Genomic DNA, 15618 nt, shown 5'->3' on the forward strand with positions numbered 1-15618 from the left:
CCTCTGTGAAACATGATGAAAGCCTCAAATGTTTCAAAGAAATGTATTTTTTCTTAAGTATTCAATGCATTACACTTGTATATTTGTTATAGAAGTTATATTTGTTATAAAATGTAATCTGAAATAAAAAAAGAAAAATAACATTTTTCTTCACCATTCATACTCTGAAAACATTTGTAATTGAGATTATGAACACATTGAAAAATGATTAGAAATTTCAAAGTCATCTTTTGTATTTGTGTAGACAATTTCTTTTTCATTGTTGTTCTCCCAATGTTTTCATGCAGTAGGTGATTATACAGAAGACATTGCTGAATTTGCAAATAGTTGGGCTGTGCAATCTTCAGGTGATGTAGCTTGTGTACCTACTGCCTCAGATTTTTTCAGCCCTTGCTCAGCTAATGGAGAATCCACTGAGGTAAATTAATCATGCTTTATACACATATACATACATATATATATATTCTTAATATTTGCTGCCTACTGATGGTACAAGAATCTAGCAATGTACACCATGTTGAAAAAAGTCTTAAATGCATTGAGGCTTTGAGAAAGGAAAGACACAGGTCAGGGCTATTGGTAGGGAGTTCTTCATATATTTAGCTTAAAAGTACAAAGGCTCAGATAGGATGTGCCAAGTGGCACCAGTCTGCTGGCAGAGCTCTTCATTACTACATTAAACTTGGGTTCAGTTTCCAGTCCTGGCATCTTGCACCTCATTATTTTGGGAATTGTGAAATACTGCAGAAAGAGCATGATCAGCTCCTGCACTGACACAAAGTGTTTCTTTTTCTCATTTCGCACTCTTTCATCCCAGATAGTTTAGGAGCAGCATGCCTAGGCAGAGAGGGCAAATTTTAAGAAGAGTAATAAAAGAGATAAAATAATAAATTGAGACTGCAAGATTCTCGAAGTTTAATGGGGATATAAAGGATCCTATATTAGGGAAACAAGGCTAAAGAGAATGATGCCTGTTCAGAAAGTATTGGCTAACTGTCGTTTACTGATTCTTCTTAATGCACAGGACATATTCCTCAAATGCCAAATATTCCTACAGTTTCCTTTTCTCAGCTGTCATGAAAGTATAGATCCGTATTCTTATATTGCAAGCTGTATGAATGATCTTTGCAGGTAAGGCTGGAGTTCTTGTGTATTTAATTTTGACATATGAAATGAATGCTCATGCTTTTGTGTGAGACCAGAATGGAACAACGCTGAGGCAGTTAAGAAGAACCAAGTTCAAAATGAAAGAGATGGGCTTTCTCAGGGGGTGATTTAGTGTGGAAACAAAGGGCACAGAACCAACCCGCCAAGGGATATTTTGATTGCTAAGGGCTTACAGGTATTCAAGGAAATACTAGACAAACAAATGGAAGATAAATCCATGGAGAATAACTAATGACAAAAGATGAACTGCTAATCACAAAAACCCTGAAACCTGTATCTGAAGGGCCCAAACCAAAAATACATGATGATACCACTGAGAAATAACAATAATACTGGAGGAACTGGACCATCTGTCTGATGCAGTTGGACTGTTTTTTATGAGTAATTACTATGGTTCAAACAAGTAGAATTTTAACAAAATGGTTTTACATATGTAAATTCAGAGTTGTCAAAAGAAATTCAGCTCTCATTTGCTTTGGTGGGAGTCACACCCCCTCAGCTGCTGGCATTGTATGCAACCTGTTATTTTTCCCTTAGCTCTCCAGACTTCTGATTAGGTTTTATCATTCAAGTTAAATTTGTAGTCCAGTAATTGTATAGATAACTGAGCAGTGTACCACTTCCTTTGTAGTAAGGTTTTCAAATTAAGAAGTAATTGTCATAAATAGCATGATTTTTACGAGATACTATTATGACCCTCTCAGAGTACTATCAATTTAATCAAAAACATACAGAAAGGATCTTGAGTCAAAACATAAAGATGTCTCAGTATAATCCATTACAACTTGTTAGTTCATTTTTGATGGATTCTGAGGTACCATAGAGTTAAGATGGAAGACTTTGTGTTTGTTGGCAAATATCCAAAGTGTCCTTCCTAATGTTAATGATCTGTGCATTTATTTCATTTGGAGAAGAGCTGAGTTCCCTCTATATGGTCTCTTTGTAACTTGGGAGTTTACTGTGGCTTTTGAAGAATAATGAAAAGCAAATTTTCAGATTTCAAATAGGATATTGAATCAGTACAGTGATGTTAAGAGGGATTGGATTTTTTGTGAAAATGCTGCTGTGTGTTGATGTCAACTGCGTGGATGTTAAAAACCTTGAAGTTTCTGTGTCTCATTAATTTAGGCTTATTTTGTTTGTAAAAGAGACCTCTCTTCTTGTGGCTTTGCCAGTTTATGAAGTTTTTTGTGGGGCCGTAGTATATGCCAAGTATTCTTTCTACTAAGATCCATTTAATTGGATTAGATAAGGAGAGCTGGAGAGACTGATTACTGTAACAAAGAGTATAGTGCTGTTTGATTTGATAACAGATGTGATGAAAGCAGAATACAAATACAATATAACGTATTTGTAAGATCATTAATTTTGGAAGCGTGATCTTGTATGCTGAAAGGCAAACTCAGTTGATCTGTCTCAGTCATGCTTATAACAGAAATCCCCCACAGTAAGTGATGTGAGTTGTTGGACTTTCACAGTAACAAAAGGTTGGTGATATTTCACTGTATTGGACTTACATCTGAATACATTCTGAACTTATCTAAACATTAATGAATGTCTCTTTATCTGACCCTGGTAAAAGTGCACTGTAAGCTTCTTCTGTACAGACTAAGGCAGAGATATTGACTTTGCCCAAGGGTGTGTTGTAAATACCTGAGCCTGTCCACAGTATTCAGTGGATAATGCTTCTAGTTCTGAGCACTTCAGCACAAGGTCAGGAGTCCACCAACAGGGTTCTTCTCACCTAAGTTAACGATCTTAAAAGCAATTGGAAATCTGAAGTTCTTGGATCAGAATGTCTTTTGTCAGTGTAGGTCAGAGTTTCTACATCATGCAAGAGGGACAGAGCCTGACTTGGGGATCTTGAGACTGTTGAGTTGTCCATTGTCTTCAAGAAGAGGTCCTGTTTCTCTTTCATCATAAACAGTATTTTTAATTTTTTTTTTTGTTTTTGTAATAGATAGTGGTTTTGCTCATTGTGGTAATATTAAAATGAAACAAATTTTTGTGAGATCGAATGATAAAAAGCACAACAGTGTACTCAGTACAGCTCATTCCTTTTTATATTTTCAGTGTGCCATTATGACTGAGTGGTGTCAGCTATGTGTGAAATATCCCGTGCAATGTCCCATGGCAGAAATTTGTAGATGGGATTTGAGTTCCATGATTACTCTGTTATTTTATCATTTCAGAGTGGATGATGATGAAACGTACTGCAGGGCAGTGACAGAGTACGCTAGAGCATGCTCTCACGCTGGGTCCCCGGTGCGGGACTGGAGGGATGACTTTCCTGCCTGTAGTAAGACTCTTTAATAAAGCATACTATATGACTTTTGAGATATCACATGTATTAATTTAAAATAATTCCATCTTGCCAACATTTGTCACTATAGGACTGAGACCTGATACTGAAGTTGATCACCAGTTTCACTATTGCTGGCAAACAATGGAGTCAATGACTTGCTAGAAGAATACTTTAATTCCATTGTGATATGATTTAAGACCATACAAAATTCTTGTTTGTGCAGATTACTAGAAACGTCATGTGTGCTGATAATATTCTAGGACAAAGAACAAACATCTGTGGAGATCTGCTATTGCTCCTTGTCCCAGAAGACCTTTCAGCCTCTACTGGCCCTATAACAGAATTAATTTAGTTAATCCAGCTCCTTCTAGTTATCACCACCACCCATCAACTGCAGCTCAGCTATGCAACTGATGCACAGGGCTTTGAACGAGCTGAGATATGAGCACATATTCCTCTGTCACAGAAATTATAACTTATTTTGAAGGGGTGGTATAAGAATTTGGTAAAGAAAGGCTTAAATACTGTTGAGAGGTTCACCATAGATCATCGGTTAAAACCCCTCCAAAACATCCATTGTACTTTATCTCATTAACTACCTATACCAAAAGCACTGCACAACTGTTTCTTTGACAGAGGGGGGTTTTCCAGCATGGAAAGAAAAAATTGCACTAATGTCAATATACCATGGGGTTTTTTTCTAGCTGAGAAGTGTGAAGACAGCTTTGTTCACCGTGACTGTATCAGTTGTTGTCCACCAACCTGCACATTTGAAAAAGATTGTCTTGGCAGCAACTTGCACTGTTTAGATGGCTGTTACTGTCCAGATGGTAAATACTGTCAATGTTACATGAAAAAATACATGTAAAGCTAGTACCCAACATCATAATAAAGTCTGAATAGACCGTGCTTAAAATTGAATCCTGAAAATACGAATATTGTAAATTCTACCCTAGCTGTTATTACTGTCACTGTAATTCTTCCTTTTATTGCATGCTAAGCATTTCTCTAGAATAGAGGTATGTCAGCTTGCAATACCAGTTACAATCTGGAGCCATTACTAATGCTTCCTACAATAAGATGTTGCATAGATTTAGTCCACTTTATTTGAATTATTCCAAAATCTATAGAAATTTTGCTTAAACAGAATTTGTCTTGCTCCGTACAAGACATCAAACTTTCTGAGATCTGTACTCAACAAAAATTATTGACTAGACTATGAACAGTCCTATTTAGAAGGACTAAAGATAACGAGATTTCAGAATCTTTTTTGAGTCTGTACAGTTTTATGTGCTTAAAGCAGACATTTTTCATAAAGCAACGATTCACAGTGACAACTGCTTTTTAGAGAACTTTACTCTGAGCTCATCACTCTGAGCTCTCTGCACTCGCTGGCCAACTGTTTTTGCTGCTTCTTGTCTAAGGCTGGTGAGATCACCTTCTGGCAGATTTAAATGTCAGATGGGGGAAGAGCAGTGATCTGGAGTTTGTTAGTTTGTTTTTATCTCATTTATTCACTTCTCTCCCAATAGGTCTCATTATGGAAAATGGAACATGTATCTCTTTGTCGAATTGTCCTTGTACTTATCATGGAACTGCTTTCCCTGTAGGCTCAAAAATTGAACAAGAATGTAGCAACTGGTATGTGAAAGCCTTTGTGCTTCATCTCCCTGTGACTGCTGTCCATAGTTTAACATCATAGTCACATTTACGTTTTAAATAATAGTATCTTGTTTTACAGTCTGAGCCCTGTATATCACTAAAATAAGCAGGCTATTCTATGGAAAGTGGGAATTCAAGGCGTATTAACTCAAACTACTTCTTTTGCTAAAGATCAGAACACTGAAATTCTGTTTTGTGATTTTTCTTTTTAGTATTTGTGTTGGTGGCATTTGGAACTGCACTGATCACGATTGCCCAGGTATTTGTATTTCATTATTCTTTTCTCTCCTCACAACAAAAAGGATAAACTTTTCAGAAGACAACAGAACCAAATGTGATCCAAGGTTTGGGCTGCTACTTTAAGAAGGAAGATTAAGCAGATGGATATTGAGAGTAGCAGTGGGCCGACTGGAGGGAAGCCTGACCATACTTATCCTACTTTTTCCCACTTGCAGCCCTACCTCAGTGTGCTACATCCACTTCTTGTTTTCTATCTCCTGTTTATGCTCAATGTTCTTTGTCACAGGTGGTATATTTCTACTGCATGTGTAGTACCTAGGCCAGGTATAAGGGTCTCCTCACTTCTAGGTGCAACTTTAATGCAAGTAATAAGAAAACTATCATTCTGATGCTCAGTGTGCTGCATTTTCTCTCTTGTAACAGCAGTTTATGTTTGGCTAATGATCCTTATCTTTAAAGATAGCATGTCTCTCTAATGAGTTACACAGAGGAACATGCAGCAGTTAAGTAGTGAAACTCCCTTGACAGTTCTGTATCTTAGACAAGATTATACTATGAACTGTGTGAAAGAGATATTTTTTTTACAAATTAAGGATCCCTCTCTGTATGAGGCAGTAAGACTTAACAATTGCTAAGCAAGGCTTGACAATATGGATCTGTAGTGTAAAACAGTTGACATTGAGAACCGCTTCATATGCCTTGTGTGTGTTGTGTGTGCATGTGTGGGGGGTTAATTATGACTACTCTAGCCTGGTACTGAATTGATGTTAGTAGCAGGAGCAGGTTAAATGTGCTCCCACAGAGCACCTCCTGCAGTAGCTGCAGCCAAAGTAAATCTAGTTCATGTGCTTTGATGCTTCCCTGTGGCATAAATAAAAGTGCAATAAGGGGGGTTGAGCTGGAGACTTGCTTCAGCAGTGCATTCCTGATTTGAGCTGGAAAAAAAAAAAAAAGATGTCCCCTTATGACAGACACCTGCAGCTTCTTCATACCTGTGGTAACAAGCAGTGCCATAGTACCTAGAAGGATGGAGAAAGAAGCTTGTCCTCTTTCACACTCAGTCATGGAAAAAGATGCTGAGAGGAAGATTCTAGGATATTTCTGAATTGTAATAAAGGGAAAATTCTCTTGTATTTTAGAGAAATTGTAACTCAAAGGCATCTCACCTAGTTAGAACCAAAAGATGCTGCACACTGGAGTGTGTAATATGAGATGGTATCTGATGGAAATAGGTGTCTTTAGCATACTTTGTTTTAAATGCCATTATAGCTAGACAGATTAAAGTTAACCTGGATTATGTTCTTAGAAGTAAGGAGAAAGTTTCTTTTTTATCTCTCTTACGTAATTTAAAGAATAATGATACATTCTTATGCAGGTGAACATTCTTCTTTATTCTTTCTCTTTCAAGCTGAGTGCTCCATCACAGGTAGCTCTCATTTCACAACATTTGATGGGCGTCATTTTACCTTTCTTGGGATTTGCCAGTACATTTTGGTAAAAGGCAGTGGGAAAAGCAAATTCACAATCACTTTACAGAAAGCACCTTGTGGACAGGTAAGCCACATTTTTCTTGAAATGTTGAAGCAAATGGATCCATCCATATTTCAGGTAATTTTGTGTAAGTTCTACTGTAAACTACTGGTTATGTTTAATAGCAAATATAAACTGAAACAATCTAACAGCTTTTTTTTTTTAGTAGTGTTTGTATTCCTACAAGTTGTATTGCCCTTTGTAAAATCAACTGCATCTTTAGAGGGTTAAAGTCTAAAGAGTTATTAATTTACTCACATTAAAAAACTATAAACATCTTCAGTTATGATACCAACAAAGTCTTAGGTTTTGGAAAAGCTTCTGTTGGCAGCACTGAGCAGGTTTAATACACTACTAGTTAGGCAAGAGATTTTTTTTTTTGGAAGCTTTAGATTTTTATTTGGTACAGTATAACATATTTAATTTGTTGAAACAATGCCTTTTAGAAAACTATCCATGAGATAAACCACCACACGTATTGTTTGAAAGCATTTTGACAGGCATCCAACAATAGGCTTTAGGAGTAAAGGTGCTTATAAAAAGTACTTATTTGTGAGAGTGGATTTAATGATGCTGTTAGTCACCTAGACTCACAGGAGAAGGGGCTCTGAGACTGTGACTCACAGCTGCCATGTGCTGAGGGCAGGCATGTCTGAACTCATCAGCAGGGAGCAATGCATGGAAGCTGCCCTGGGGCTGTCTCTTGTTTCCCTTCCAAAGCTAAACTATGAGCTGATGCCTCTGCCTTTTTTGTAAGCACCTCCTTCTTCTGCATAGGTGTTAAGACTACTGTTTCTGCATTTCAGGTGGCCTCAAGCATGGAATGGTTAGTTAGGTAGCCACTGAGAGACAAGGGTGCCACTGGAAACAACTCTTTGCACAACTCTAGGCACCTTGAAAAGTTTTTGGATGAAAACAGAGGGGCCCCTGGGGAGCATAAGACAGTTAGTTTAAGCTGATTATATGTCACCTTTTTGTCCTGTATTTAGGTTCATAAATTTTGCTTGGATTGCATGCTAAAATGATGTAGATAGTGAGATATTTATCAATTACTGTAATATAATTCTGGAGAATTTATATCCTTCTGGTCTATAATCATAGATCATCACTACATTTCTAAATGGGAAGCACCTTCATGTGTGCAAGGGTTTCTTTTTCCTACATTGCTGCATTTGTGGTCTGATTGCACCAACTTGATATAAATGGAATCGGACTCTGGCTCAAACACTGTTTAACCCACCAATGAGCTGTACCCTGGTGGCCATGCAAGTATGGCGTGTTGAACGCAGTAATAGTACTTGGGGACCTCTGTCCACTTACTACTAGACTGCCAGTTTAATACTTCGAGTGATAGTTTACAACTGATTTACCTAATGACAGTTCTGTTATTTTCTGTCTATACAGATGTTTTTTTCCCCTGTTTGTTTGGTTTTGTTTTCCACGGTAGTATTAATTTCATTGCCTGTTTCTGATGCTGAAACTTGTTTCTACTTAGAACTTTGACCACACCTGCATTGACTCTATAACACTAGTTCTAGAAGATGATGTGAGGAAACAAGTAACTCTCACAAGATATGGTCAAGTCCAAACTGTCTCTAATCAAGTTTTTAACCTCAATGGTAAGAAGCGCATAGAGAAGAATTTTACCAGAGTTCACATTCTATCTCTCGTATTCTCCAAAACTTTTAAATAATATCTGTCTATGAAAAGGGAATTTCTTCAAACCTAACTTACAAGGTGTACAATCACTTCATAGGACTTTAGTAATAATTATAGAAATGTACTTTGAAAATCTGTGAAACAGTCCTTCATTATACCTTTATTTCTTTGCATTTCTTATCTTGCATAGTACCTAGAATTTCCACTCATTTTGTTTGTGTTTAGGGGGAAGGAGGTAAGAAAAAGAGAGAAGGTGAAGAGAGGTTGGAAATCACCTCGATGGTGATGTTAAGGTCTAGCTTGTTTAAAACTTTTTAAAATAAATACCATGGAATAGAATCCCTGTGCTCCATGGGATCTACGTGGATATCAGTGCTGACTAATATTGTGATTTCAGACAGGTTACTTCACCTTTTTGAAAAGGATAGCAAAATAAATCGGCCTTAAAAATGTGTTATAAAATTAGGTACTGAAGGTAAAAATAATATTGTTAAATTTTGTAAATTATAGTGAACCAGTTACTGGATTTTTAGTCTCTTTCTGAATAAGTAAAGTGGGATTAAAGCCCTTTTCCAGACTCCAGAAGAACAGAGTTTAGGGAGTTCTGTGCTGGTGGTTGCAGCTATATTCTTTCTTCATTGAATTTTCAAGATCACAGTTCTGCTTTTGGCATTCAAGGCTTCCTACGGCAGTGAGTTAAATAGCTTATTATGCCTTCTGTTATGTTGACAGTTCTGCTTCCTAATTTCTTTGGTAATTTCATTTTATTTCTTTTGAATCAGTCCCTACTCACTTTCTTGTCTCTCTCCATAGTCTGCAACAAATATAATCTATGACAAATCTTTTGGTGTCACATGCTTGATAATTGTGTGTATCCAGAAAGTCTTATTGACTAAGAACATCCTTAAGCATTTTATCTTCCTTTTCTCAGTTTATGCACCTAAGGATGTATGTGTGCATGCATAGAGGCTGCTTGTGAAGGTAGATCCACTTTTAGCCTACAGCTGCAAGTAGCCCAACAATAGTAGCAAATGAATGCTGTGACTGTGAAATTTCCATTTCCTCACATAATGGATTTGCTGGGAAGGAAAGCTGAGAATTTGATAGGGGCTCATACAGTCCAAGTAAGGAGTTATACTGATGTCATATCAATAGAGGTAGAGAGAACCTTCTATCTAAAGATTACACTTCACAGATACCTGTTAATTGATTTTATAATATCCCTGGAGACTAAGAAATGAGCCAGAGGCTTGCATTTGCAGTGTTTTCTTCTACAATTAAAAAAAAAAAAAAGCAAATGTGGTATGTGGTTCCTAGATAACTCACAGGCTCACAGGTACAGAAAGGTGAGACATTTTTTATTGTTGACAGTAACTGCAATTCCTGATTTCTGTTGTTAATGGAAATAAGCTCAGATACAGAGTGGTTATGGATATTTGGCTGATGGTGAAGTTGTACATAGTTTCTCATTTTATTTCTGAGTTTTCAAAATCTTTGTTTTTTAATGGGTAAACCAGTGCAACCTGGATGTTAGATTTCAGTGACTTTGTTTTTTTTTCTTTTGCTATGTTCAGGGGCTATTGAAATTCAGAATATATCCTCTTTCTTTGTTCAACTGAAAACTAGTTTTGGTTTGAAGATACTATTTGCTAAAGATGGAGAGAGGATCTATGTTCAGGTTGATGTCAGATGGAAAAGAAGAACATTAGGACTATGTGGAACATACAATGGGAATTTAAGAGATGATTTTCTGTAAGTTGCATGTTGTGTGTTTAGATTGTGTTTAATAACAAGTGAAAAGTTTTGTTGAACATAATCATCAGATTATTTCATTTCATTGACATGCTCAAATATTATTAAACTAACCCATAAAAAAATCTCTTAACTAAAATGGTAGTCACTTTTTAAAATCTGAAAGTCATAAATTCAGGCATTCTAAGATGTTTTGCTAAGTAATTATAGAAAACTACTGTATTATTTACAGAAGGTATGGGATGATGATATTGCTTGAATGCAGTATCCATTTCCAGTTTCACTTCCTGGATGCTCCCTTGTCTTCAGAGCAAATACATGAGCACTGACAAAAAGAGTGGATGATACTACTTGTATCATCCTCACATAGTTCACACTTACTTCTGCTTGATTTTTTTCCTCCACATCAATTTCCAATGTAAAAAAAAAAATGTAATTCTGAACTACAGGAATATTTTAATTAGAAGGGCACACTTTTCTTATTCTTTTACCTTATTTCCTTCAAAGTTCCTCAGACTATAATGTCACAAAACTTATCTAGCAATAATAAATACTTCTGAAATACTTGGTGCAAGCCAGCATCAAAATGCAAACAAGCCCCACTATAGAACACCAAAATTGGCTAACAGGTCACTCCATTTACATACTTTAATAAAGGCCAAATCTCCTCTCATTAGTGTTTCCTCCAACTAATTTCAGAGTACTTAAATTAAGCCTAAGTGAAGGCAGACTTTTCGTGTAAGATTGTTTTCACATGACTAAAATATTGAGGAAGAAGTTTCACATTCCCTCTCTTATACCTCACAGGTGGAAATTCTTCTGGCATGCTGATTGTTCAATGTGACTATACATCTAAGCCTTTTTAATGTACTTGCATCCTGTAGTCCCTCAGGTCAGCAGGATGCTTGCAGTGTTGATCTTTTCCTTTCAGGTCTCCAGCAGGGATGATTGAAGGGACCCCACAACTTCATGCCAATGCATGGAAAGTTTCCTCAGCTTGCTCTGTGCCTATCAATATTCCTGTAGTTGATCCCTGTAACGTTAATCAGCAAAATGGTATGTTTTCACATGGGAGTCTGGGATTAGGTGTATCTTATATTATGGGACATTTTTTGTTTTCTCTGTGAAGAAGTTGCACATACATGTATTTCAACTTCTCTCTTTTTTTTTTCAAAGACCATTCTTTCCATACATATGGCATGTAAAATGAAGCAAGTACTTGATAAATACAAGCTAGTTGATAATTTAGTGCTGGGTGTACTGGCCGCGATTACTAAATTCTGCTGTCTAATACACATGCAGAGTGCTAGACAGAATTATGTAAATGATGCCAGTTGAGAGGAAAGATATTTGCAGATGCATGTTTGTAGATCAACAAGAAAGTACAGGAGAAAGTGTTAAGATTAAAAGTCCTGTCTTTGGCTTCTCCATGCTTGTTGCATTAAAAATTTCCTTATCCTCCATTATGTTCTCTGAGAAAAACTGAAGCAATAAACTGAGAGCCTGAGCAAAGATTTAGTTTTGGCTGGTTGACTTGCCTATGGTTTCTGTGGAACTTTCACTGTCTCCTTTTTGCATTGCTGTCCTTTTCAATTAATGAAGACAATGGGTAGGCTGTAGTGGCCAATTCTGAGAGAATGTAGTCTAATGTTTTTAATGTTTCAGACATAAGACCTTACTAAAGATGTGTGATTTATCCATATTTAGAGCCTGTGGGAGCAAGCCTAGAATAACCCTAAACCTCTAACAATGTGGAGCATTCTCAGACTTTTTATGCCTTCCACATTGTCTGTCTTCTAAAGCAGTATGTCTCAGCTAAGTTAGCTCTTCCCAAGATCCTTCATACCTCACCTTCAATTATGTGCTGCCTCAGTGAAAGTGGAGTTTGACATAAATGTAAGCTGCTTAGAGCAGGAGGGTGGACAACATGACCTTCTGAGGGTCCTTTCCAGCCTGAATTTCCCTACAATTCTGTAATAATCACTGGGAAAAAGCAGTGGAGAATAAAGTGATCCACCCTATGCTACAAGCACAAGCATCTTTTCCAGGTCTATGATGATCTTGATCTGATGAAACTAAAAATCAATGATTGTTTGTTTGTTTGTTTACTTATTTTGTCTGGTTAATTTTCAACCAAGTCAAGTTCAGGCCTTGGATCTAGTTTTCTGAGAGACTCTGTAAAATATGAAATCCTTGTGCCACTGTGTGTATGTGGAGATGAACAGTCTGAAGGGTAGGGACACTCTTTTAGCAGCAAAAGTGGCTTAAATATGATCCACACTAGTGGTGTTCCTTAGATATTCCAACACTTGTGATGGTAGTCCACCTCAGTGGTCAGAGGAGGGTTTGCTGGTGCTAGAAAATATAAGGCCAACTTGGGATTTGCGTGCCCTCAAACTCTAGTTTGTAATACTTCCTGAGTCCACACACTAAAAAGTATATGGCCATTGTTGATTTTAAAGCTAAATGGAATGTCAAGTACAAAGAAACATATTCCAAGCTTTGAAGGACTCTTCTAACTACTCTTTTGAAATATATTATTTTGGCATTTAAATTTCCTGTACTATTAGAAGAAGGCATAACTGTTTAAGTATAGTCATTTTTATCTTAAGTGGAGTTTATTGTTGAGGGAGTTGCTTATAATATCAGTTTTAAACTATAGAATTTTACAGAAAGACATTGTATGCAAGTTTTTATTGCACAGCTGGCTATATTTGGGTTTAATATTCTGTGCTATTCATTTGACTAACTGTTAAATTAAAATGGATCTGGCTAAAACAATGTCATCTTGTCTTAGCTGAGTATGCATCTCACTGTGATATCATCAATCAAGATGTTTTTGCTCCCTGCCATGCCTACATCAGTCCAGGGTTGTACTACCAGCTGTGCCGCTTTGACGCGTGCAAATGTGGGAGCAGCTGTCTGTGTAACGCTTTGGCTCACTATGCTTACGTCTGTGGCAAGCACGGGGTCATCGTTGACTTCAGATCTCATATTTCTTACTGTGGTGAGTAACAGTTCCATAATGGAATATCTTTTAGAAATATCAGAAATTCTACAAATATCATTTGTTCTACAAAATGTACTTGATCTTTTTCCCTGGAAACTAGGATTGTGCTGTGGTACTCGGGGAGAATGATAATAGCCTTTACATTAGGCATCTGAGTTGGAGCCCCTGAGCTGGCTCACGGGGATGTCTTCCCTTTCTGTTGGTTATAGAGAGAATTGAAACTTCTTCTTTGAACCCCTAAGTCATATGGAAGCCCCAGTTAGGCTGAAGTAGTCAGGGAGTGGCAGGAGTGAGGCTGTTCCCTAAGGGAAGGCAAGCTAGGCTGGGAGGGGCACCCGAGGTTGGGCAGTGATTGCCAAGCAGGATACAGTAATGATTTAAAACAAGGCATTTCACAGAATCGTAGAATATCCTGAGTTGGAAGGGATCCACAAGGATTATCGAAGTCCAACTCCTGCGTTTCAGTTTCTAAGCCATACAGTAATGCCTCAACCTTAACTGGACCATTTTATTTCTCTTGGAAGCCTGAGTTACTAGATAGATGTCCGTTTAACATATATAAGACACTCACTGCTTACAAAATAGACATTTCCAGTCAAAGAATTGTTTAACACAAAACCACCTGAATCTAAACTTTTCTAACTTAAGAAATCAGTAGAACAGCATATTTTCCTCTTGCTTTTCAACTAAACCCAGTTCAGCAAGACACCATTTTGCTTTGCTTTTTTTACACTCTCATGATACTGCTTTGTTTTCTATTTTTCACATATTAAGAGTATGCTGTTCTCCCTTCTCTCTCCCTCTCTCTCCTCCAGCTGTAATGTGTCACAGTGGTATGCTTTATCATCAGTGCTCTTCTTTTTGTAAACACTCCTGTGCTTCACTTTCTATGGCAAATATCTGTGGTGATGACTGTGCAGAAGGATGTAATTGTCCTGATGGGAAATATTTTGAAGAGTCGGTCAACTTTTGTGTATCAATGTAAGTCGTAAGAAAATAGCATATATGTATAGGCACATTTTCCTCTTTCCAGTGAGATTTAAAGCAGCTTCTCTTCTGTTTCCCTCAAGATGTAGACTGCCTAAAGAAGATAGCAAACAATATGTGAAGATTTCATATTCTTTTTACTAATCAATAGCAGGGCCTCATCTGATACTGTGTGTACATACATCTACTGCACTTCAGAGCACTTCAAACTGCTTTAGAGAAGAATGATGAAACTTTTTTACTTCATGGGAAAGCATTTTCACACGAAAACCTTGTTTTTAATACTTCAGAAAAAAATGAGAAGGAATCTATGTAACAGCAATCCATAAAGTAAAGGGTAGGATGGAAAGAGTGGCTAGGAGTGTCTCCTTTTATGTCTCACAATGCAAACCCCTTCAGTTAAATGGAAGGAAATGATCAATGAGAGGAAATAGTTTTTGTACGTTGTGTACCAAAATTTTACAGCTTACCATCATGGGTAGTTACTCAGTTCAGATACTGAATTAAAAACTGGAATGGGTATTTATATAAATTTCAAGATTATACAGAGTTATTTCTGTTCATTGCAGCATATATTTTGGAAAGCTCAGTAAAATTCATACTATAGGGATAAAGACTGTCACAAACTGTTAAAGAGTGCAAGGTAATTTGTTAATCACATGTTTTTACATGGTGTCTAGGTAATTCAGTTGCTACTTTTAACCCATCTGACTCTCATCACAGACAGAGTTAATGGATTTTGCTATGAGAATTGCTCTATCCCGTGATTTGGACAATGCTTTGAATGGGAACTACATGTTGTCATTCTGCTCCCATAACTGGGAAGAAAAATTACATTAATGCACAGAAACAGCAAATAAATAATACAGAGATTGAAGAAAATCCTGGCTTTGTTGAAGACGATAGTTTTGCCACTGAGTTCAGCGCAGTTTGAGTGTCATCATTAAATTTTTGTCTTTCAAAGAAAGATTGAGGATACACATAAGGGTTGAGTTAATGAATTATAAGGCCTGCTTATCATAATAGCTTGATAAATGGATGGCCCTGAAATCCCATTTCATCTTGCTTTTGTAGCTAAATGCATGAATATTCTTTTAACAGATCTGCCTGTCATTGTCATTACAAGGGCAAAGCCCTCCAGCCTGGAGAAATCCTCTCTACGCCAACAGGCTCCTGGTAGGTTTGAGTGCCAAGAGTTTTATCTTTCGTGTATTACAGTTTGGATGCTACTTTAAGAGACTTGAGAAATTTTTTCATGTAGAATGAAGGTTTATTGTATTGAGATTTTATTTTTGTTACATGCTTA

The 15618-nt window shown here is 37.0% G+C and overlaps 1 protein-coding gene across 1 annotated transcript in view; it reads left to right on the top strand.

Annotated features, from left to right (window-relative positions):
• Window positions 1-15618, top strand: part of OTOGL (otogelin like) — an 89186-nt gene that overhangs the window by 10043 nt on the left and 63525 nt on the right. The window contains exons 7-19 of the mRNA XM_032688072.1: window positions 288-418; window positions 1025-1131; window positions 3360-3466; window positions 4177-4302; window positions 5005-5113; window positions 5347-5393; window positions 6783-6928; window positions 8400-8523; window positions 10138-10315; window positions 11247-11371; window positions 13113-13322; window positions 14141-14306; window positions 15414-15488. Of these exons, the coding sequence (XP_032543963.1) occupies window positions 288-418; window positions 1025-1131; window positions 3360-3466; window positions 4177-4302; window positions 5005-5113; window positions 5347-5393; window positions 6783-6928; window positions 8400-8523; window positions 10138-10315; window positions 11247-11371; window positions 13113-13322; window positions 14141-14306; window positions 15414-15488 (1651 nt within the window). The remainder of the gene's footprint in view (window positions 1-287; window positions 419-1024; window positions 1132-3359; window positions 3467-4176; window positions 4303-5004; window positions 5114-5346; window positions 5394-6782; window positions 6929-8399; window positions 8524-10137; window positions 10316-11246; window positions 11372-13112; window positions 13323-14140; window positions 14307-15413; window positions 15489-15618) is intronic.

This window comes from Chiroxiphia lanceolata, chromosome 5, assembly GCF_009829145.1.
Source record: "Chiroxiphia lanceolata isolate bChiLan1 chromosome 5, bChiLan1.pri, whole genome shotgun sequence".
Taxonomy (NCBI): Eukaryota; Metazoa; Chordata; class Aves; order Passeriformes; family Pipridae; genus Chiroxiphia; species Chiroxiphia lanceolata.